The sequence below is a fragment of the Salvelinus sp. IW2-2015 genome, linkage group LG5 (genome assembly GCF_002910315.2).
Source record: "Salvelinus sp. IW2-2015 linkage group LG5, ASM291031v2, whole genome shotgun sequence".
NCBI classification, from domain to species: Eukaryota; Metazoa; Chordata; class Actinopteri; order Salmoniformes; family Salmonidae; genus Salvelinus; species Salvelinus sp. IW2-2015.
In genome coordinates this window covers 11,190,706-11,213,619 of record NC_036844.1, presented here as the reverse complement: position 1 = coordinate 11,213,619, position 22,914 = coordinate 11,190,706, and the positions used below count along the sequence as shown (strand labels likewise).

Below are 22,914 nucleotides of genomic sequence, written 5' to 3'. Positions count from 1 at the left end.
CCCATAACAGTCTAAGCCCTGTCGGGGGAGGGAGGTTCTATTAATTTGCCTCTTAGGATCGGACCCTTTTTAAAGAATTTTGCCTAAAATGACATACCCAAATCTAACTGCCTGTAGCTCAGGAACTGACGCAAGGATATGCATATTCTTGGTACCATTTGAAAGGAAACACTTTGAAGTTTGTGGAAATGTGAACATTTCCAAAATTTGAACGCCACTGGCGTTCTATTAAGCTATATGGAATTMTTTTAAGAAGGTAATACCAAGATTATTTTGCTATTTGATTTAGAATTTTAAGACCAATTGAAGTATATAAAAAACAAACATTTTTGGCACTAAACAGTCTCCATATATACTTCCATAAATGTTTTAAACTTGTATTGGGGGACCTTTTAGACMAGTCTTGTGAGGCCTGTGGGCGTCCTAGAGCAAAACAACCGACATGTTTGTGAGAGTCTCACCTTTGCACAGATGGGTCATATTAGTGTGTTGCCGAAACTATTCGGACGCTACAGACAGAAGTTGGCAGATCGGTTGTACCGACGACAGACGAGTCCCAAGACGCTTGTGGGGCTCGTGGAGCAAAACGGAGAACACCATCGTGTTAAAGATGGGAGGTGGGGATAAGCTTTGGCTTGGGTGGGATAAATGGGGGAGAACAGGGAGGGGGTGGTGGAGAGACTCAGGACAACTGAGCTTTGGAGGAATATGCAGATTTCTAATGATCATGATCATCTTTTCCTCAAAGAAGTTCATGAATTTATCACTGCTGATGTGAAAGCCATCCTCTCTTGGGGAATGCTGCTTTTTAGTTAGCTTTGCGACAGTATCAAAAATTAATTCCTCAGTTAGGTGGTTAACTGATTTTTGTACGTCCTTGGGTAGGCGGAAGGAGTCTGGAAGGGCATCTAGGAATCTTTGGGTTGTCCGAGAATTTATAGCACGACTTTTGATGATCCTTGGTTTGGGTCTGAGCAGATTATTTGTTGCGATTGCAAACATAATAAAATGGTGGTCCGATAGTCCAGGYTTATAAGGAAAAACTTTAAGATCCACAACATTTATTCCACGGGACAAAACTAGGTCCAGAGTACGACTGTGGCAGTGAGTAGGTCCAGAGACATGTTGGACAAAACCCACTGAGTCGATGATGGCTCCGAAAGCCTTTTGGAGTGGGTCTGTGGACTTTTCCATGTGAATATTAAAGTCACCAAAAATTTGAATATTATCTGCCATGACTACAAGGTCCGATAGGAGTTCAGGGAAGGATTTACGGCGAAAGCACACCAAACGATTATGTTAGGTCAGTACATAGCCACAGAAAAACACAGCCATTTTTCCAGCCAAAGAGAGGAGTAACAAAAAGCAGACATGGAGATAAAATGAATCACTAACCTTTGATGATCTTCATCAGATGACACTCATAGGACTTCATGTTACACAATACATGTATGTTTTGTTCTGTAAAGTTAATATTTATATCCAAAAATCTTGAGTTTAGGCGGGACGCTACTGTCTCACTTGGCAAAAAGCCAGAGAAAATGCAGAGCGCCAAATTCAAATTAATTACTATAAACATTACTATAAAAATCGAACTTTCATAGATACCAAATTAAAGCTACACTGGTTGTGAATCCAGCCAACATGTCAGAATTCAAATAGGCTTTTCAGCGAAAGCAAACGATGCTATTATCTGAGTTAGCACAATTGTAAACAGAGAGATAAGCATATTTCAACGCTGCAGGCGCGACACAAAACGCAGAAATAAAAACATAATTCATGCCTTACCTTTGACGAGCTTCTGTTGTTGGCACTCAATATGTCCCATAAACATCACAAATGGTCCTTTTGTTCGATTAATTCCGTCTATATATATCCAAAATGTCCATTTATTTGGCGCGTTTTATCCAGAAAAACACCGGTTCCAACTCGTGAAACATGACTACAAAATATCTCAAAAGTTACCTGTAAACTTTGCCAAAACATTTCAAACTACTTTTGTAATACAACTTTAGGTATTTTTTTACATAAATAATCGATAAAATTGAAGACGGGATGATCTGTGTTCAATACAGGATTAAAACGATCTGTAGCATGCTTTCTGGTCACGCGCCTCTATCTAACAGGACATTTCAAGTGACCCCGATTCAAAATGGCCGTACTTCTTCATTACACAAAGGAAAAACCCTCAACTAATTTCTGAAGACTGTTGACATCCAGTGGAAGCGGTAGGAACTGCAAGAATGTCAATTAGAAATCTGTATTCCCAATGAAAATCCATTGAAAAGAGAGTGACCTCAAAAAACAACAAATCTGAATGGTTTGTCCTCAGGGTTTCACCTGCTAAATAAGTTCTGTTATACTCACAGACATGATTCAAACAGTTTTAGAGACTTCAGTGTTTTCTATCCAAATCTACTAACAATATGCATATCTTATCTTCTGGGGATGAGTAGCTGGCAGTTGAATTTGGGGATGCTTTTCATCCAAACGTGAAAATGCTGCCCCCTATCATAGAGAAGTTAACTGACCTAAAACAGGGAATTTTTACTCTGATTAAATGTCAGGAATTGTGAAAAACTGAGTTTAAATGTATTTGGCTAAGGTGTATGTAAACTTCCGACTTCAACTGTGTATAGGGCATCAGCCTCTAAGGTGCAGGGTTGAGTAGCCGGGTGGTACCCGTCCAGTGGTGGCTAATTAATAGTCTGATGGCCTTGAGATAGAAGCTGTTTTTACTGATAAGATTGACAGACATAGTAATAAAAAAGCCACATTTAGGGAGTCTCCAAAGAGGCAGAAAAATGTCATCTCTACAAATATTTTACCGGACAACTGGAGATTTACTGTTCTCAACTACAAAATACTATTCCTTTTTTTCTCAAAGTAAGAAAAGCTATTCAATATTTGACTTCATATGTTATTTCCAACAAATCATGAAATAGTGATATCGGATCATTCTCTGGTATCATGCTTAATTACACCAATGTAAAATACATTTAGCAACAGAATTTGGAGAATGAACAGAGCGCGTCTTCTGTACCAGAATTTGATTCAAAACTTATACGAGAAAATGTAAACCCTTACAAATGTGGACATAGAGGACAGAAAAAAGCCAACCCCCAATATAATTTGGAATGCCTTTAAGGCGCACATTAGGGGAATTATAATCTCACACTCGCCAAAAGTAAAATTTCGTTTAGTGATTTTTTTTCTCTTTCATTTTAATTTCTATCTTAAAAAGTATCCCATAAAAAGTATTTACAAGGTGAAGAAGAATATAAAAGGTTAAACTCAAATAACTACTTAATGGTAAATAAACCTGGTAAATATCTCGCCGCTCTCACAAAACGAATAAATGCTAAACCAGTTATAATTTTAAAAGATAAAGATACAGAAGCGGTAATTAGAAGCAACAATGTGATTTAATCACAATTTTATTATGAAAATGTATATAAATCAGAACTAAACAGTGGGACAGGAACTATAGCCTTGTTAGACTCTAACTCTGCAGCAACTATCGGCATACAATTTTTTAAAATTAAAAACAGATATCACCCAAGAATAAATATGAATTACTGTTCAAATTTTAGCACAGAGAAAAGCACCAGGAATGGATGGTTTTCCCGTAGAATTCTATTCAACATTTTGGACAAAGTAGCCCCCTATTTACACAAATGACAACACACGTCGCTTAATTGAGTACTTCCTAGTTCCCTGCATCAAACAGTTATATTCAAATCTGGAGAGTCCCTTGCTGATTAAAGACCCATAAGTTTAACAAATTGTGACAATAGAATTATAAATCTTATAAGCAATAGAATGGCAAAAGTCTTAAGACTTGATACATATCAATCAAATGGGGATTATTAAAAATAGACACTTACAAGAACATGTTTCAGTTTAATACAATACGCAAAACAATAAAACAATTGATTAATAATGCCCGAAAATGCTTTTGATTGTCTGGAATTGCCATTTCTATTCAACTTTCCAGCTGAAATAATACATTTGTAATGAACACGACGGGAGACAGAGAGCTGGTTTCAAGCGCAGGGAGCAGCAGCTGTTTATTGTACAGGACCACAGGAGGAGGCAGGTAGCTGGGTCCAGGGACAGGCAGAAGGTCATATACAGGGGGTCCAAAAGGGCAACAGTACAGGCAGAGAAAAGGCTAGTAATGTAGTCCGTGATGAGGCAATAGGTAGATAACAGGAAATCCAATAGGCTAAAGTACAGGCAGGGAATAGGCAAAAGGTGTCGTTAGTGAGGCAGGCAAAAACTATCATACACGGGAGAAGTAAATCACGGCAAAAACAGAGCTACGAAAGAAGTGTGTCACAAAACAAACAATACCTCACAGTGATGGGGTGGAAAGAACTGAACGAAATAGTGTGTGATAATGACATACAGGTGTGTGAACAGGTGATTAGAATTCAGGTGATTGGGATCTATGTGTTTGAGAGTGTGAGCTGGAAAGTGAGCTGCGTTCAGGGGATCTACGTGTTTGAGCGTGTGAGTTGGAAGCAAACGTTACAACATTCAATACAAATATTGTATAGATGTCCTAAAGTAAAAATATACATGAATAATACACTGAACAAAAATATAAATGCAACAGGCAACATTTTAAAAGATTTTGTTGAGTTACAGTTCATAAAAGGAAATCAATCAATTTAAATAAATGAATTAGGCCCTAATCTATGGATTGCACATGACTGGGAATACACATATACATCTGTTGGTCACAAATACCAAAAAAAAACAAAGGTAGGGCCTTGGATCAGAAAACCAGTCAGTATCTGGTGTGACCACCATTTGCCTCATGCAGCGTGACACATCTCCTTCACATAGAGTTGATCAGGCTGTTGATTCACCTGGAAGGTTATAAAATTAACATGGAAAAATTCAAAATAATGGCAATCGGGAAAAATAATATCTCCCTATCTGCAGCATTCCTTTAAGTGGACTACAAAAAAATACTTTATTCCATTACTCAACACTATGAAAGCAGATCTAATTAAATGGAATAATCTTTCTGTAAATCTTACAGGTAGAATAAACCTCTTTTTAGAATGGCATAGCTGCCAAAGTGTTTGTATTTATTTTCAGTAATACCAATTACCCCACCGAAGTCATTCTTTTAAAAAAGTATACTCAGTTATAACAGACTTTATATGGGCAAATAAAATTCATAGATTTAAAAGGAAAGTTTTACATCTTTCTAATTCTGGGGGTGGTTTTAACCTTCCATACTTGGAATTGTATCAACTCGCCACCCAGGGCTTTTACTTGTGACATATAGTTAAATACACTAATGAGGAACAATGGGTAGATATTGAAAATCTGCAGAATCTTTTCACGTGTCTATTTTCAAAGGATAAAGCTAAGAACATGAACAACTTCATAGTATAACAATATGGAAGAAAATGAAACGTATTCTACAAGAACCAATATCACTTCCTAAAAACACAACCTTATGGAACTATCCTTGGATAGCTTTTCAGAATTCACCGATAAATTGGCCCACATGGAAAACTAAAGGCATAGAAACCATAAATGACTTGGTGTCAGGAAATACATGTATTTCCATTACAGCTTTAAAAAGCTATTTGAGTAGAAATGTTCAAATATATCCAACTTGGAWGTGTTATATCACCAAATGTTGATTTCAAATCTTTTGGACATCAGAGCAACCTTGAGGGAACCTTATTTGAGTCAGAACATTTTGTTCATATGACAGGAAAGATATAGAAAACCTTGCAGAGAGAATATCCAACTGACAATCTCTTTAGAAAACAATATAAACTATTGGAACCAAGACTTAAAAATAACTGATGTTGGCACAAGATGGAGGGAATGTTGGAACATAACTAACACAATTACAGTTCATGAAAATGTACGCTTAATCCAGTATAAATGAATGTATGGAATGTATTATACAAGCGACAAAATTCAAAAATTCTACAGCACCATTGCAGTCATGTCTGAAGTGTAAAACTACTAATGAGTCAATAATTCATGCCTTCTGGGAATGTTACAAAATTCCAAAGTTATGGGCGGAGTTGGAAAGATGGGTGTCAGAGGTATTGCAATGTAAATGTGCTTTTAATTCATCTGTCTGTATATTTTAAGACATGACATATGATGGTGCAGTGAGCTACCCGATGGGTTGGACAGTACTCTTCTCATCGATTACTTTTTAAAAACACTTGTACTCAAGAAATCAGCCAATCCTCTGTCGTTCACGCAATGGAAAGGTCAAATGCTTTATTATCTAAAAATTGAAAGAGCGTGGCGACGGAGAGAAGCAAAATTGTGCCGTTTGAGGCGTGTGGCAAAAAGGGATAAGGCTACTGGATATGGTGGCTAGTGGGTCTAGGCAGTGTGATGTTTGTATGATGTATTTGTTTGTATGTGTATGTTTTTTATTGTTTATGTAAAATAAAATCTTATACAAACAAAAAGAATGGAGTTGATTTGACCTTTGCATGACCCCTGTTGACCTGGGTCAGATCTCCCTGGAGACGGAGCGTCTGGGGCCTCGTCGTGTGGAGGGGCTGAGGAGGGAGGATGAGGAGTGGACGAGGAAGGCTCACGCTGCCGTCCTCTCCATACAGGACCTCACCGTCAAATTCTTCGAGACCACCGCCAGGGCTCAGAAAGGTAAGTTCACACACACACGCAAACTCTGTAGAGGCAAACATCATCCACAGAGCAGAGCAGCCCATAGACAGACTATTATACCGACACTCCCTCCGAGTCAGACCCTAATCTCCATGCTTTAAACTGCTTTGTCTAAACTCTTCCCCCAATCCCCAAAATCACCTTAACCCAACTATCAACTGGCTCACACTCTGGTTAAAACCTCAAACATATTTTGTCTACCTTTGGTCCTTTGTATTTAAAAAAAATCTGTGTGTGTTCCAGCGGTTTATGAGCGGATGCGTGTGGACCAGAGGAAGTTTGGCAAGGCGGCGTGGGCTGCAGCCTTGGACCGCATGGAGCGTCTGCAGTACGCCGTCTCCAAGGAAACACTGCAGCTGATGAGGGCCAAGGAGATCTGCCTGGAGCAGAGGAAACATGGCCTGAAACAGGAGGTACTACTACTACTAATAATACTACTACTACTACAGTACTACTACTGGTATAAAATAAATAAAGGAATCTGCGCGGAGAGAGAAAACATGGCCTGAAACAGGAGGTACTATACTACTACTACTAAGTACTACTATATACTACTACTTTATAAAAGTAATAAAGGAGCTGACTGGAGCATGAAACATGCCTGAAACAGGAGGTACACTATACTACTACTATACATTACTCTACTGTTATAAAAGTAATAAAGGAGATCTGACTGGAGCATAGGAAACATGGCCTGAAACAGAGTACTAATACTATACTACCAGAATACTACTACTATACTACTACTGTTATAAAAGTAATAAAGGAGATCTGACTGGAGCAGAGGAAACAGCCTGAAACAGGAGTTACTACTAATGCTATAGCACTTTACCAGACTCTCAAAGCACTTTGTATTGGGGAATCACTCCTCATCCACCACCAATGCCACGGCAACCATTTTACACCAGATATCTCACCGCACACCAGCTACCCTAGGTACACAATACTCTGTCTGTCTTTCTGACCATCTCTTTCTCTCTGTCTGGGTGTCTCAGATGCAAAACCTGCAGGAGGGAGAGGATGCCATGCTGCGGTTGGACCAGATGGAGGCGCTGTACTATGAGCTCCAGCTGCAGCTCTATGACATCCAGGCTGAGGTGCTGCGCTGTGAGGAACTGCTGCTCAACGCCCAGCTCACCAGTCTACGCAGACAGATCACTGGTAGACAATAATATTATACACTAGCGATACTACGGTACCAGATTTTCCTTGTCAAAAACGAAAACACGAAGCAGACTTAACTCTATGGTCCTTTATAACCTACTTCTGTAAAATATTGAGCTTGTCAAATAAACAAATGTGACTCTTTTTCCATCATTAAGACTGTTTTCTTCATGAAATTTAGTCCACTTCATGTTTTGTTTCCTTTGTTTCCTTACTTCCTAGTATCGCAATACAGATATCGTGACAACACTACTATACACCTATACCTGTTGCTGTTAATCAACACTTCTGCCTGTTATAACCACTCAGCTCCAGAGCCTCTGTAGAAAGACTGGCCTACGGTACTAAACAGTGATCCTCTATGTGTCCTCTCTCCCACAGAGCGCCAGGACGAGGTGGTGTACTATGATGCGTATGAGAGTCCTGATGCCATGCAGGGGGTGGAGGAACCCTCAGCTCCCCCTCCGCTCCTCCGAGACGAGCTTAGCCAGCTGCAGCAGAGGACCAGACAGCTAGAGGCACGCAGGGGACGCATCACCGCCAAGAAGGTCTACCTTAAGAACAAAAAGGTATTTAGCAACCAATCACACGCTTACCCCTGGACTTACTAACCAGTCAGAGCTAAGCAAGCCTACCTGACCAATCACACGCTTCCTCTGGACTTACTAACCAGTCAGAGCTAAGCAAGCCTAACTGACCAATCACACGCTTACCTCTGGACTTGCTAACCAATCAAAGCCATGAAAGCCTGCCCCGAGAACAAAAAGGAAGCAGAAGACCAATACTTTGTTTACGTCTTCCATCCTCCTGTAATGTGTTGGCTCTAATATGTCTTGTTTACCTAAAACCAGGAGATCTGTATTGTCAACCACAACCAGAAGATACAGCAACGCCAGGGTAGTCAGGACGACCAGACATCGCATCAAGCGCTGCAACAGGTACGTTGTCTTTCATTAGTGTTTGTGTTCGAGATTCCCTAAAAACGCACCACTTCGATACAGCTACAGTTGAAGTCGTGTAAGTTTACATACGCTTTGGTTGGAGTCATTAAAACTCGTATTTCAACCACTCCACAAATTTCTTGTTAACTATAGTTTTGGCAAGTCGGTTAGGACATCTACTTTGTGCATGACACAAGTCATTTTTCCAACAATTGTTTACAGACATTTCACTTATCATTCACTGTATCACAGTTCCAGTGGTCCAGAAAAATGATGTCATGGCTTTAGAAGCTTTTAATTGACATAATTTGAGCCAATTGGAGGTGTARCTGTGGATGTATTTCAAGGCCTACCTTCAAACTCAGTGCCTCTTTGCTTGACATCATGGTTAAATCAAAAATAAATCAGCCAAGACCTCAGAAAAAATGTGTAGACCTCCACAAGTCTGGTTCATCCTTGGGAGCAATTTCCAAACGCCTGAAGGTACCACGTTTATCTGTACAAACAATAGCACACAAGTATGAACACCATGGGACCACACAGCCGTCATACCGCTCAGGAAGGAGACGCTTTGTGTCTCCTAGAGATGAACGTACTGTGGTGCGAAAAGTGCAAATCAATCCCAGAACAACAGCAAAGGACCTTGTGAAGATGCTGGAGGAAGCAGGTACAAAAGTATCTATACAGTAAAACGAGTCCTATATCGACATAACCTGACAGGCAGCTCAGCAAGGAAGAATCCACTGCTCCAAAACCGCCATAAAAAAGCCAGACTACGTTTTGCAACTGCACATGGGGACAAAGATCATACTTTTTGGAGAAATGTCCTCTGGTCTGATGAAACAAAAATAGAACTGTTTGGCCATGATGACCATCGTTATGTTTGGAGGAAAAAGGGTGATGCTTGCAAGCCGAAGAACACTATCCCAACCGTGAAGCATGGGGGTGGCAGCATCATGTTGTGCGGGTGCTTTGCAGGAGGGACTGGTGCACTTCACAAAATAGATGGCATCACGAGGGAAAATTATGTGGATATATTGAAGCAACATCTCAAGACATCAGTCAGGAAGTTAAAGCTTGGTCACAAATGGGTCTTCCAAATGGACAATGACCCCAAGCATACTTCCAAAGTTGTGGCAAAATGGCTTAAGGACAACAGAGTCAAGGTATCGGAGTGGCCATCACAAAGCCCTGACCTCAAGCCTATAGAAAATGTGTGGGCAGAACTGAAAAAGCATGTGCGAGCAAGGAGGCCTACAAACCTGACTCAGTTACACCAGCTCTGTCAGGAGGAATGGTCCAAAATTCACCCAACTTATTGCGGGAAGCTTGTGGAAGGCTACCCAAAACGTTTGACCCAAGGTAAACAATTTAAAGGCAATGCTACCAAATACTAATTGAGTGTACAGTCGTGGCCAAACGTTTTGAGAATGACACAAATATGAATTTTCACCAAGTCTGCTGCCTCAGTTTGTATGATGGCAATTTGCATATACTCCAGAATGTTATGAAGGGTGATCAGATGAATTGCAAAGTCCCTCTTTGCCATGCAAATGAACTGAATCCCCCCAAAACATTTCCACTGTATTTCAGCCCTGCCACAAAAGGACCAGCTGATTCTCTCGTTAACACAGGTGTGAGTGTTGACGAGGACAAGGCTGGAGATCACTGTCATGCTGATTGAGTTCGAATAACAGACTGGAAGCTTCAAAAGTTGGGTGGTGCTTGGAATCATTGTTCTTCCTCTGTCAATCACGGTTACCTGCAAGGAAACACGTGCCGTCATCATTGCTTTGCACAAAAAGGGCTTCACAGGCAAGGATATTGCTGCCAGTAAGATTGCACCTAAATCAACCATTTATCGGATCATCAAGAACTTCAAGYAGAGCGGTTCAATTGTTGTGAAGAAGGCTTCAGGGCTCCAAAGAAAGTCCAGCAAGTGCCAGGACCGTCTCCTAAAGTTGATTCAGCTGTGGGAATGGGGCACCACCAGTACAGAGCTTGCTCAGGAATGGCAGCAGGCAGGCGTGACTGCATCTGCACGCACAGTGAGGCGAAGACTTTTGGAGGAAAAGAGGCCACTTCTCTCCAGGAAAAACATTAGGGACAGACTGATATTCTGCAAAAGGTACCGGGATTGGACTGCTGAGGCCTGGGGTAAAGTAATTTTCTCTGATGAATTCCCTTTCTGATTGTTTGGGACATCTGGAAAAAAGCTTGTCCGGAGAAGAAAAGGTGAGCGCTACCATCAGTCCTGTGTCATGCCAACAGTGTGTGGTTGCTTCTCAGCGAAGGGAGTGGGCTCACTCACAATTTTGCCTAAGAACACAGCCATGAATAAAGAATGGTACCAACGCATCCTCAGAGAGCAACTTCTCCCAACCATCCAGGAACAGTTTGGTGACGAACAATGCCTTTTCCAGCATGATGGAGCACCTTGCCGTGAGGCAAAAGTGATAACTAAGTGGCTCGGGGAACAAAACAGCAATATTTTGGGTCCATAGCCAGGAAACTCCCCAGACCTTAATCCCATTGAAAACTGGTGGTCAATCCTCAAGTGGCAGGTGGGCAAACAAAAACCCACAAATTCTGACAAACTCCAAGCATTGATTATGCAAGAATGGGCTGCCATCAGTCAGGATGTGGCCCAGAAGTTAATTGACAGCATGCCATGGCGGATTGCAGAGGTCTTGAAAAAGAAGGGTCAACACTGCAAATAATGACTCTTTGCATCAACTTCATGTAATTGTCAATAAAAGCCTTTGACACTTATGAAATGCTTGTAATTATACTTCAGTATTCCATAGTAACATCTGACAAAAATATCTAAAGACACTGAAGCAGCAAACTTTGTGGAAATTAATATTTGTGTCATTCTCTCAACTTTTGGCCACGACTGTATGTAAACTTCTGACCCAATGGGGAATGTGATGAAATAAATAAAAGCTGAAATAAATAATTCTCTCTACTATTATTCTGACATTTCACATTCTTAAAATAAAGTGGTGATCCTAACTGACCTAAGACAGGGAATTTTTACTAGGATTAAATGTCAGCAATTGTGAAATACTGAGTTTAAATGTATTTGGCTAAGGTGTATGTAAACTTTTGACTTCAACTGTATGTGACTTATGTCGCAGGTTAGGAGAACTTACGTAGCAGGTTAGGATAATTAATGTGGCAGGTTAGAATAATTAGGTTAAGGTTAGGAAAAGGGGTAGGGTTAGCGAAAATGCTTTCCTAATCTTCTACGAAAAGTCACTTCTGGTCATAGCTGTATCGAAGTGGCGTGTTTTTAAGGAGTCCTGTTTGTGTTGATTCAGTATAACAGGGATGATGGTGAGTATTGTTCTTCATCCTATCTGTGTTTCTCRGTAGCGAGGGGAGGAGCAGGAGGAAGAGGAGGAGGAGGAGAGGAGTAACACCAGAATGAGTCTGGATAGATCAAGGACTCTGGACAGACTACGCAGCTTCAAACAGGTGAGGTCGCCGCTACCTCTGAAGAACACTCTAAAACTCTCATGCTGTGTTTAGACTCTGGTCATGTTGTAACTGTTGGTTCTGTCTGTTGCAGCGTTTCCCTGGTCAGGTGACTCTGAAGTCCAGCAGACTGCTTATGTCCCACGGCCACTCCTGGAAGAAAACCATCTCCTCCTCCCCCCTCTCCCCTGCGGGGAGGCCTGAGACCCTAGCTGCCAGTGTCCAGACAGACACCGCTGACCTCTCAGAGCTCTCTGCCCCTCCCTCTGATGCCTGTGGTCACCAGAGTTTCTCTCTAACCCTGCTAGGGGGTGCCACTGGGCCTCTCTCTGCCCCCTCCTCTCTAACTCCTCTCTCAGCGCTCCTGTCCTCTGCCACTCCACCACCTCCTCCTCCCCCACCCCCTCCCTCCTTAGAGGACCTCTCCAGTGAAGGAGGGGAGCGCGCTCACCCCACTAGCCCAGTTCGGCAGTCCAAGGCTGGGTCGGATTCAGAGCCTCTCCCCCTGGCTCCGTTCTCCCCACGGTTCTTTGACAGCAGTCAGCTGCAGACAGCCAGGAAGAAACTGAAGAAGACCGCCTCGCTGGACTCCTCACAGTGGAGGAGAGGTGAGTCATGACAACATACTATTACTAACAATTTATTTTAAAGGAATATTTCTAAATGAGAAATTGACTAGATTTTTCTCTGACATTGTTCCATTCTCCCATCTCTACAGCGAGTTCCCCCATGGACGAGGTCCTGAACTCCCTCAAGCGAGGCAGCTTCCACCTGCGGAAGGCAGAGCTCCGGGTCCTAGCCCCCGATCCAGACGATGACGAGAGCAACAACATCCTGGCCCAGATCCGGCAGGGCGTTAGGCTGAGGAAGGTGCGGACGCGGCCGGACCAGCAGCGGCACCCCAAGGGCTCGTTCCCCCACTCGGCCGACGCTCTGACCCGCTCCATCCACGAAGCCCTGAGACGCATCAAGGAGGCTTCGCCTGAGTCCGAGTCTGAGGACGAGGGCCTGCCCTGCACCGACTGGGACTCTGACCTTTGATCTCAACCTGCTACTATCTACTATTTCTGGCTCCACACTGACAGACCCAGAAAGCGGAGTAGAGATGTTTCCTGATGTTTTTTTCTTCAGAAAATAGGTCAGAAGTAACTTTTTCTTACTGTTTCTTCTCGTCTTTGAAATGGACCACTAGCCTTTCCTCCTGGTTTTCTATGTTGTGCTCCTCCTGCTCTATCCGAAGTCAAGCACATTGAGAACCTTGTGATGGAAGTCACTATGGAAATGAAATTCCTTCATTCGATTCCTTCATTGTCCTGTAGCAATAAGGACCCGTGTCAGTGCACCGACTAGAAAGCTAGGGTTCTGGGATCCTGTATGTAGAATGAACTATACGGTTGGAGAGTTGAACTGTAGGTTGCTGTGGTGTGTTTGTTTTACATTTGACAGGATTGAGTGTTTTCCTCAATGTTTATTCAACCCCCTGTAGAATAAGGTGTGTTATTGCTTGGCTGGAACAAAAGCTTGGCCACCCCTGGTATTGAGGTTGAGATGTCATGATGATGTTCTCTGTAAGATCGGTGCCCTTACAGCCAGCTGAAGTATCCAGCTCTACCCAGGTGTCATTCATTCCATATTCCATATACCATATTCATGAAGTGTGTTGTTTCCGGTGACGTTTTTTTAAAGTGTGCTTTTACGTTCTTTTACGGTCATTTTTATTTAGAAAGTAGTTTCTTTTTTTACTGCCTTGTTTTGGCTGCTATTATTTTCCAAGCGAGTCCACTAGTACCGGTTTTACCAGGAGTCGCTTCATGTTTTTATCTACGTTTGATTATTTTATCTAAGAGTTGTGTCAAAACTGAAACTATTACTATAGGAACAATCTCTGTTTACTGTAATGATTCATGCACTGAGTATGAAGGACACGATGAAGAAAGAATGCTGTACTGTTAGGAACTGAAGGACTGAGTGCACAACTGCTGTCCAAATTGTTTGGCCAGGTCAAAGGTCGTAGTACTGCATTTTTCCAGCACCATCTTCAGTGGTCTTGGAAAAACAGTCACGTATGGTGCAGAGCTGATATGATTGTCTGTCATATAGAATAGGGATCCTGTCAGCTCCATTCATCATACTTCTATCTGTGTGTTTACCTCACTGAATCCACCAGTGGTGTGGTAACTAACCTCAGTGAGTTAGTGGACTGAGCATATGGAGCTCATGCTGTGTCTTTATGGCAAGTGGTCAAAATCCAATCATGTGACTTTCTGCAGCACTCGGAGGAGGAATTAGCTTTCCAGATTTTTAGTGCAGATGGAGAGAAGTTTAGGAGTCTAGGGGCAGTCATTTTAATTATGAGATGCCCCCTTCTAGTCCTGTCATGTTCTCGGTAGACAGACAGGTTTTTACAGTATGTATATCTGTTGGGAAATCACTTGTTTTCATCATTGTATTTATGTATGTTTTCTTTTATACATGATTTGTAGCCATCTCATCTTATTTCTGTCTTCAGCTAACTCTACAGTTTGATCTATAACCTTTGCCTTGTATGACCTTATGCATGTGGCTGGCCTGGTCTGATTTGAAGAGGACTAGATAAGTGCAATATTAAACTGAAAAATGTATTATAATGTAATCAAGTGCATGCTTAAAGACATAAGTATTTGAGTAAACTTTGTTTTAAGAAATGGAGTTAGGATTTATAAAGCAATACCACAAAAAATGTAATGTGCTTTTTAAGATGTTTTTTTTTGCATTTGACCCGTCTTTTCCTGTCATCGCATTCCTAACTGCTTTATATATATCCCAGTTATTTTTCCCTTCAAAAATAAAACAAGTACCAAAATGTCTTCCTGTCCTGTTCTTTGACTTGGCATCACATAGCCATTAGAACTCAGTGTTTCGCCAAACCAGCCAGCCTTTTGTTGGGCCTAGCACATCCACATCAACCACAAATAGTAATTCATGAAAACACAGCCAGACGACCCCCTTTAGGCAGTAAGTGGATGTGATTTTATACAAGCAACAGGACTGGATGGGAACTTAACTGGTCTACAGAGAAGAATGTACAGATTAGACAACCAAAGAAACAAGAGCAACATTCAGATGAGTGAATTGGGGAAAATATTACACAACTCATTTGTTTTTATTTTACTATAAACTGAAAATTACAATTGTGTTTAAGCATGTGGCATAATCAACATTTAAAATTATTACTCAAACGTTTCTCCCCTTTCAAACTGTAGAAGTACAGATCATAAATGAAACGCTATACAGCCCAGACACCCCATTTAAGTCTCCCAATGATACTAGAACCAACAACAAGCCCTTAAAGGTCGACGTTGGGCAAAAACGGAAAAGTAATGGCTTTAAACTGATCAATGCTTAAAAACTTGGATGAATAAGATATTTGGCTAAAGAAGTGCCATTTCTTACCAATCTCTACAGCTTCCATCCAAAAACAAATCGGTCGCGGCGCACATGACACATCAAAGGCACACCCCATTTCTGTTTGAGAAAGGGGCGGAGTCTGATCACTTTTCGTGCCCAAAGTTGACCTTTAAATAGTGTTCTTCACGTATACATATAGTTATAATACATTATCACAGATTTTTGGCAATAGTAAACCCCACAAAAGTACCGTAGTTAGTTACCATTGATCCATATTTGTACCAAAGGCAACGTCAACAAAATTCACATTCTGTACAGGAAAATATTTTGGCAAAAGGAAAGAAAGTCTCTCTGCAAACCTCACCTGCTATGCACAAATTACTATAAATCCATTAGCTTTTTAAATAGTTCAAACATATTGCCAGTCTTTTTTTCTCATACCTAAAAAAAAAAAAAAGAGTAAGTGACAAACATCTTTGTTTGATACAATTCTCATTAAAATCTGTGGTTATAATATATCTGGAATAAATAAAGAGAAAACATCATGAACCAATCAATCATTGCACTTTCAAGTCGCAACAGAAACAAGTAGAGGGAAAATAAAGAAAATAAATATCGTTTTGGATTCACCCAAACATACAATTCCATTTTCACAAGAGCACTATAAATTTGTTATATTAGTATTTGTAATAAAAAAGTTTATAGAAAGGAAAGACTTTTGTAGTCACTGCTGACCCAAACCCCAGCTTCTGGGCTTGGAGTAGCGTTGTTTCTTTGTCTCTCCTTACATTTCCCAGAAGAAGAGGAAAATACCTGAAAGTGAGACTTCAACATGTTTATTTTTCTTCTCGATTCTCCCTCTTTGTATTGCTCATTTAGTATAGAAGGTTGTCCAAGATCTGTTCTCAATCTCGGACAATATGCCAGATTCTTCTTCAATCTCCATGGTAACATTGTGATAGGAGGGAGGACGTTGGGAGCGTTTAATAAAGTGACTGGGAGGTCATCTGTCTGACCTCTGACCCTTAGTCCTAGTCCAGTGTCAGATGGGGCCTCAGAGCGAACGGCCATAGAGTCCAGTGAAACGCTGTAAAGACCAGTGAGTCTGACTATCTCCATTTCCATGACCACATCTGATCTGACTGTCCTTTTGGCTGACATTGATATCTCCATAGTAAACAGAGCAATAGTAGTACTGTAGTAATAACTTAATAAGAAACCAGTAGATGTAGAATAGTTAAAAAACAGACCTGAATGTGTGGCGTACGACAGCGAAGAGTAAACAATAATAGCAAGCAAAACATCCACCAGCGAGCGACTCTGGATGACTGAACTGAACTTTGTAGAAAATGAGCGTTTCCTTTGTCCTGTTCAAAGTCTGATGGAAGAAAACCCTGAAGCAAAATAACCTACCATATTCAACATCCTCTCCGATGGAATGCTAGCCAGACTTCGCACATTTTTGTTGTTGTTGAAAATACAGTGCATTTGGAAAGTATTCAGACCCCTTGGCTTTTTCCACATTTTGTTATGTTACAGCCTTATTCTAAAATGGATTAAATAAAAAAAATCCTCATCAATCTACACACAATAACTCATAATAAAGCGAAAAAAGATTTACATTTTTTCAAATGTATTAAATATAAAAAACAGAATTTACATAAGTATTCAGACCCTTTGCTATGAGACTCAAAATTGACCTCAGGTGCATCCTGTTTCCATTTATCATCTTTGAGATGTTTCTACAACTTGGAGTCCACCTGTGGTAAATTCAATTGATTGGACATGATTTGGAAAGACGCACACCTGTCTGTCTATATAAAGTCCCACAGTTGACAGTGCATGTCAGAGCAAAAACCAAGCCATGAGGTCAAAGGAATTGTCCGTAGAGCTCCGAGACAGGATTGTGTCGAGGCACAGATCTGGGAAAGGGTACCACAAAATGTCTGCTGCATTGAATGTCCCCAAGAACACAGTGCCTGCATTGAAGGTCCCCAAGACTTCCTAGAGCTGGCTGCCCTGCCAAACTGAGCAATCAGGGGAGGAGGGCCTTGGTCAGGGAGAACCCGATGGTCACTCTGACAGAGCTCTACAGTACCTCTGTGGAGATGGGAGAACCTTCTAGAAGGACAACCGTCTCTCCAGCACTCCACCAATCAGGCCTTTATGGTAGAGTTGCCAGACAGAAGACTCTCCTCAGTAAAAGGCACATGACAGCGCACTTGAAGTTTGCCAAAAGGCACCTAAAGGACTCTGACCATGAAAAACAAGATTCTCTGGTCTGATGAAACTAAGGTTGAACTCTTTGGCCTGAATGCCAAGCGTCACGTCTGGAGGAAACCTGGCACCAGCCCTACGGTGAAGCGTGGTGGTGGCAGCATCATGCTGTGGGGATGTTTTTCAGCGGCAGGACCTGGGAGACTAGTCAGGATCGAAAGAAAGATGAATGGAGCAAAGTACAGAGAGATCCTTGATGAAAACCTGCTCCAGAGCGCTCAGGACCTCAGACTGGGTCGAAGGTTCACCTTCCAACAGGACAACGGCCCTAAGCACACAACCAAGACAACGCAGGAGTGGTTTCGGGACAAGTCTCTGAATGTCCTTGAGTGGCCCAGCAAGAGCCTGGACTTGAACCCGGGCTCGAAAATCTCTGGAGAGACCTGAAAGTAGCTGTGTAGTGACACTCCCCATCCAACCTGACAGAGCTTGAAAGGATCTGCAGAGAAGAATGGGAGAAACTCCCCAAATACAGGTTTGCCAAGCTTGTAGCGTCATACCCAAGAAGACTCCAGGCTGTAATCGCTGCCAAAAGGTGCTTCAACAAAGTACTGAGTAAAGGGTCTGAATACTTATGTAAATGTGATATTTCAGTTTTTTGCAAAAAAATCTAAAACCCTGTTTTTGCTTTGTCATTATGGGGTATTGCGTGTTGATTGATGACGGGGGAAAAAACAATGCATTTTAGAATAAGGCTGTAATGCAACAAAATGTGGAAAAAGTCAAGGGGTCTGAATACTTTCCAAATGCAGTGTAGATATTTGAGCAGTTTGTAGTCAGAGCGTAAATAACATTCCACAGGGAGGGAGAAGAGATGGTAGCAGGGTGTAAGCATAGCCTCAACAGGACCTCTGTGAAGTGAGTGTGAGTGTATGTGCATACAGTATACAGATGTATGCACGTTGTGAACATTAGCCTAAACTAAATCCAAGCGAGCAAGTCTATCTATTTACTATCAATGTGCATGTTTTCAGTAGAGTGTAGCATAATGTATATATGTGTAATAACAACAGTGTGAATATTTTCGTGCAGTGCCTTTGTGCACTGACTAGCAATATTCTCCCGTCACTGTGTTGTTATAATGGTGGTGATGGTGTAGGAGTACTGAAGCTCCACCAGGGGGCTCTGTAGTAGCACTTCTCTCCTCTAGCTGCTGCTGCCCTCAATGAGTCTGGCCAGGCTGTCTCTGAGCTCTGTCAGCTCAAAGATCTTCCCGTCCAGCAGCTCCAGCAGGGTGCGCAGACTCTTCCTGAAGGCATCTCTCTCCAGCTGACTGCCCTCCAGACGCTGCTCTATCTCCACCAGCTGAGCTTCCAACGTCTGGTTCCTCTCCTCCGTCTCCTGGGAGTGGGGGGGCAGGTGTTAACATGTGCACACACACACACACACACATTCATAAAACACACACGAAAGGGACACCTACTCCTTACAGTGAAAACGTAACATTACGATTATAACTACTGTTCCCTGAAGGAGGGGAACGAGGTACAACATAGTATGGGGAGTCGCACTCTCGTAACTTCAGTTGAAGGATCTAAAATCACGCCTGACAAGGCCAATGAAATCTGTGCCTTGCTGGAAGCCCTGCCTTCCCCAGGTGATAAGCGTCAGGCTCGGATTCATTCCTTCAATTTTACACTGCTCTTCACCTAGCACAGGAATGGGCGGAGCGGGGCCATGAAGGTGTTGTACCTCGTTTCCCTCCTTCAGTGAACAGTATACACAGAACACGATTGCCATATTCTCAGAACATAACATACTAATGTTCGAGACACGATTCATGGGAACGTTGCAAGAACATTCATGTGTCCAGTTTTCTGAGGGTGAGGAGAATATTCCATCAACGTCCCCTGAAACAGGTCATATCTTATGTTCTGAGAACATGGCAACCATGTTCTGTGTATATTTGGTTGATGGAATATTTTCCTAACCCACAGAAATCTGGACGCATGAATGTTCTTGCAACGTTCCCATGAAACGTGTCTAGAACATTCATGTCATAAGTTCTGAGAACATAGTAACTACGTTCTGGGTAAGTTATATTGGACATTACGGGAATGGTCTCTTGGAAATATTTATTGCACATCCCAGGAACATTCCTATGAACATTTTAGTTAATGACCTAATGGGAACTACGGGAATGTTCTCTAAAGTTGTGGGAATGTTTGTTGTTAACTGGGAAGTCCCGACACCTTTTTGACGAAAGGAAATACCGTCTGTACCAGCCGTCCTGGATCCGACATAGAAACAACTCGGATTGCCCGCGTCTGGAGACGGGAGGATATTGCCTCCCTTAAAACGGGCACTGAGGCCTTGGGAACAGTCGACGTGATGACGCCCCAGGAGCGTGAGGGGTGCGCAACAAATTGTAGCCTGTAACCCGACATCACCGTTCGCATGATCCAGAGCAACACTGTGCATGCGCGCCATTGGTCGGAGCAGACAGCAAGCCTCCTGTCAAGTGCCATCTGAAGTAGCGCGACGCCATCTTGTGGGCTGGAAAAGATTGGTTCTTTTTTTGTTTCGACCACCATGTGTCTGAACGTGGAGAAGGGACACTTTATTGAACCCACATGTGGGAGACGCAACACATTTGGTACCCGTGAACACTGTGGAACTTTGGGTTGACACAACTGTGTTAATGCGTCAAGGTTTGCCTGAAGCCCGGGCCAGGCTGTGTTCACGGACTCTGGCAATCAGTGACGTACCCCGATTGGCAGTGCCCCTTGATGGTACTTCTGTCACAACGAGCCTGCCGCGGTTTTAGCCGGTGACCGGCTGGCACCCAGCGCTGGACCGTACGCATTAAAAATAGACCCAGGAAAACCGCTATCATGAAGGTTATTATACACACCAGCCATAGGTACCGGCGCCTCAGCACCTTGTAACCCAGCTGGAAAAGGGACAGACAGCTTTGAAAAACGGACCCCCCTTCTGTGGTAACAGACGGGCGATTCGTAATAGAATCTAATTCCCCAGGAATGAAACCAATCGTTTATAGAACCCATAACGGTGTATCACTAAGCACCTCATAGGGACTAGTGAGCAATGAGCCACCTATGGGGGAGGAGTGCCCCCTTGTGGACAGAGAGTAAATCCACTAACTTATTACCGTCACCCTGGGGGGATTGACATACAGTGCCCTCAGAAATGATTCATAACGCATGGTTTATTCCACATTTTGTTGTGTTACCACCTGAATTCTAAATGGATTAAATATATGTTCTTCACACACACACAAAATCTCCATAATGGCAAAGTAAAAATAAGTTTTAGAAATGATTGCACATGTTTTGAAAATTATATACAGAAATATCTAATTTACATACAGTACCAGTCAAAAGTTTGGACACACCTACTCATTCCAGGGTTTTTATTTTTACTATTTTCTACATTGTAGAATAATAGTGAAGACATCAAAGCGATGAAATAACACATATGGAATCTTGTAAGAAACAAAAAAGTGTTAAACAAATCAAAATAAGAGCTCAAGTCCAAATTATGGCAAGATCAGCTCAAATAAGCAAAGGGAAGTGACAGTCCAGCATTACTTTAAGACATGAAGGTCAGTCAATGCGGAAAATTTGCAGTCGCAAAAACCATCAAGCGCTATGATGAAACTGGCTCTCATGAGCACCGCCACAAGAAAGGAAGACCCAGAGTTACCTCTGCTGCAGAGGATAAGTTCATTAGAGTTACCAGCCTCAGAAATTGCAGCCCAAATAAAGTAAAAAAACACAACTCAACATCAACTGTTCAGAGGGGACTGCGTGAATCAGGCCTTCATGATCGAATTGATGCAAAGAAACCACTACTAAAGGACACCAATAATAAGAAGAGACTTGCTTGGGCCAAGAAACACGAGCAATGGACATTAGACCGGTGGAAATCTGTCCTTTGATGAGTCCAAATTTGAAATTTTTGGTTCCAACCGCCATGTCTTTGTGAGACGCAGAGTAGGTGAATGAATGATCTCCGCATATGTGGTTCCCACCCTGAAGCATGGAGGAGGAGGTGTGATGGTGCTTAGCTGGTGACACTGTCACTGATTTACATTTGAAGTCAAAAGTTTACATACACCTTAGCCATATACATTTAAACTCAGTTTTTCACAATTCCTGACATTTAATCCTAGTAAAAATGCCCCATCTTAGGTCAGTTAGGACCACCACTTTATTTTAAGAATGTCAAATGTCAGAATAATAGTAGTGAGAATGATTTATTTCAGCTTTTATTTCTTTCATCACATTCCTAGTGGGTCAGAAGTTTACATACACTCAATTAGTATTTGGTAGCATTGCCTTTAAAATGTTTAACTTGGGTCAAACATTTCGGGGAGCCTTCCACAAGCTTCCCACAATAAGTTGGGTGAATATTGGCCCATTCCTCCTGACAGAGCTGGTGTAACTGAGTCAGGTTTGTAGGCCTCCTTGCTCGCACACAGTCATTGTCCATTTGGAAGACCCATTTGTGACCAAGCTTTAACTTCCTGACTGATGTCTTGAGATGTTGCTTCAATATATCCACATAATTTTCCTCCCTCATGATGCCATCTATTTTGTGAAGTGCACCAGTCCCTCCTTCCTCATGATGCCATCTATTTTGTGAAGTGCACCAGTCCCTCCTGCAGCAAAGCACCCCCACAACATGAGGCTGCCAGCCCCATGCTTCACGGTTGGGATGGTGTTCTTCGGCTTGCAACCTCCCCCTTTTCCCTCCAAACATAACGATGGGCATTATGTCCAAACAGCAAACCGTAGTCATTATGGCCAAACAGTTCTATTTTTTTCCCATCAAACCAGAGGACATTTCTCCAAAAAGTACGATCTTGTCCCCAAGTGCAGTTGCAAACCGTAGTCTGGCTTTTTTATGGTGGTTTTGGAGCAGTGGCTTCATCCTTGCTGAGCGGCCTTTCAGGCTATGTCGATATAGGACTCGTTTTACTGTATAGATACTTTTGTACCTGCTTCCTCCAGCA

The 22,914-nt window shown here is 42.1% G+C and overlaps 2 protein-coding genes across 2 annotated transcripts in view; one reads left to right on the top strand and one right to left on the bottom strand.

Annotated features, from left to right (window-relative positions):
- LOC111963901 (junction-mediating and -regulatory protein) overlaps positions 1-15,118 on the top strand; it is a 44,552-nt gene extending 29,434 nt beyond the window's left edge. Inside the window, exons 3-10 of the mRNA XM_023987466.1 lie at positions 6,516-6,666; positions 6,931-7,100; positions 7,683-7,848; positions 8,233-8,420; positions 8,703-8,789; positions 12,171-12,272; positions 12,367-12,880; positions 12,991-15,118. Coding sequence (XP_023843234.1) covers positions 6,516-6,666; positions 6,931-7,100; positions 7,683-7,848; positions 8,233-8,420; positions 8,703-8,789; positions 12,171-12,272; positions 12,367-12,880; positions 12,991-13,313 — 1,701 coding nt within the window. The 3' untranslated portion in view covers positions 13,314-15,118. The remainder of the gene's footprint in view (positions 1-6,515; positions 6,667-6,930; positions 7,101-7,682; positions 7,849-8,232; positions 8,421-8,702; positions 8,790-12,170; positions 12,273-12,366; positions 12,881-12,990) is intronic.
- Positions 15,119-15,390: 272 nt separating this feature from the next.
- Positions 15,391-22,914, bottom strand: part of LOC111963899 (homer protein homolog 1-like) — a 68,499-nt gene continuing 60,975 nt past the window's right edge. The window contains 1 exon segment of the mRNA XM_023987465.2: positions 15,391-19,277. Within this exon segment, the coding sequence (XP_023843233.1) occupies positions 19,083-19,277 (195 nt within the window). The 3' untranslated portion in view covers positions 15,391-19,082.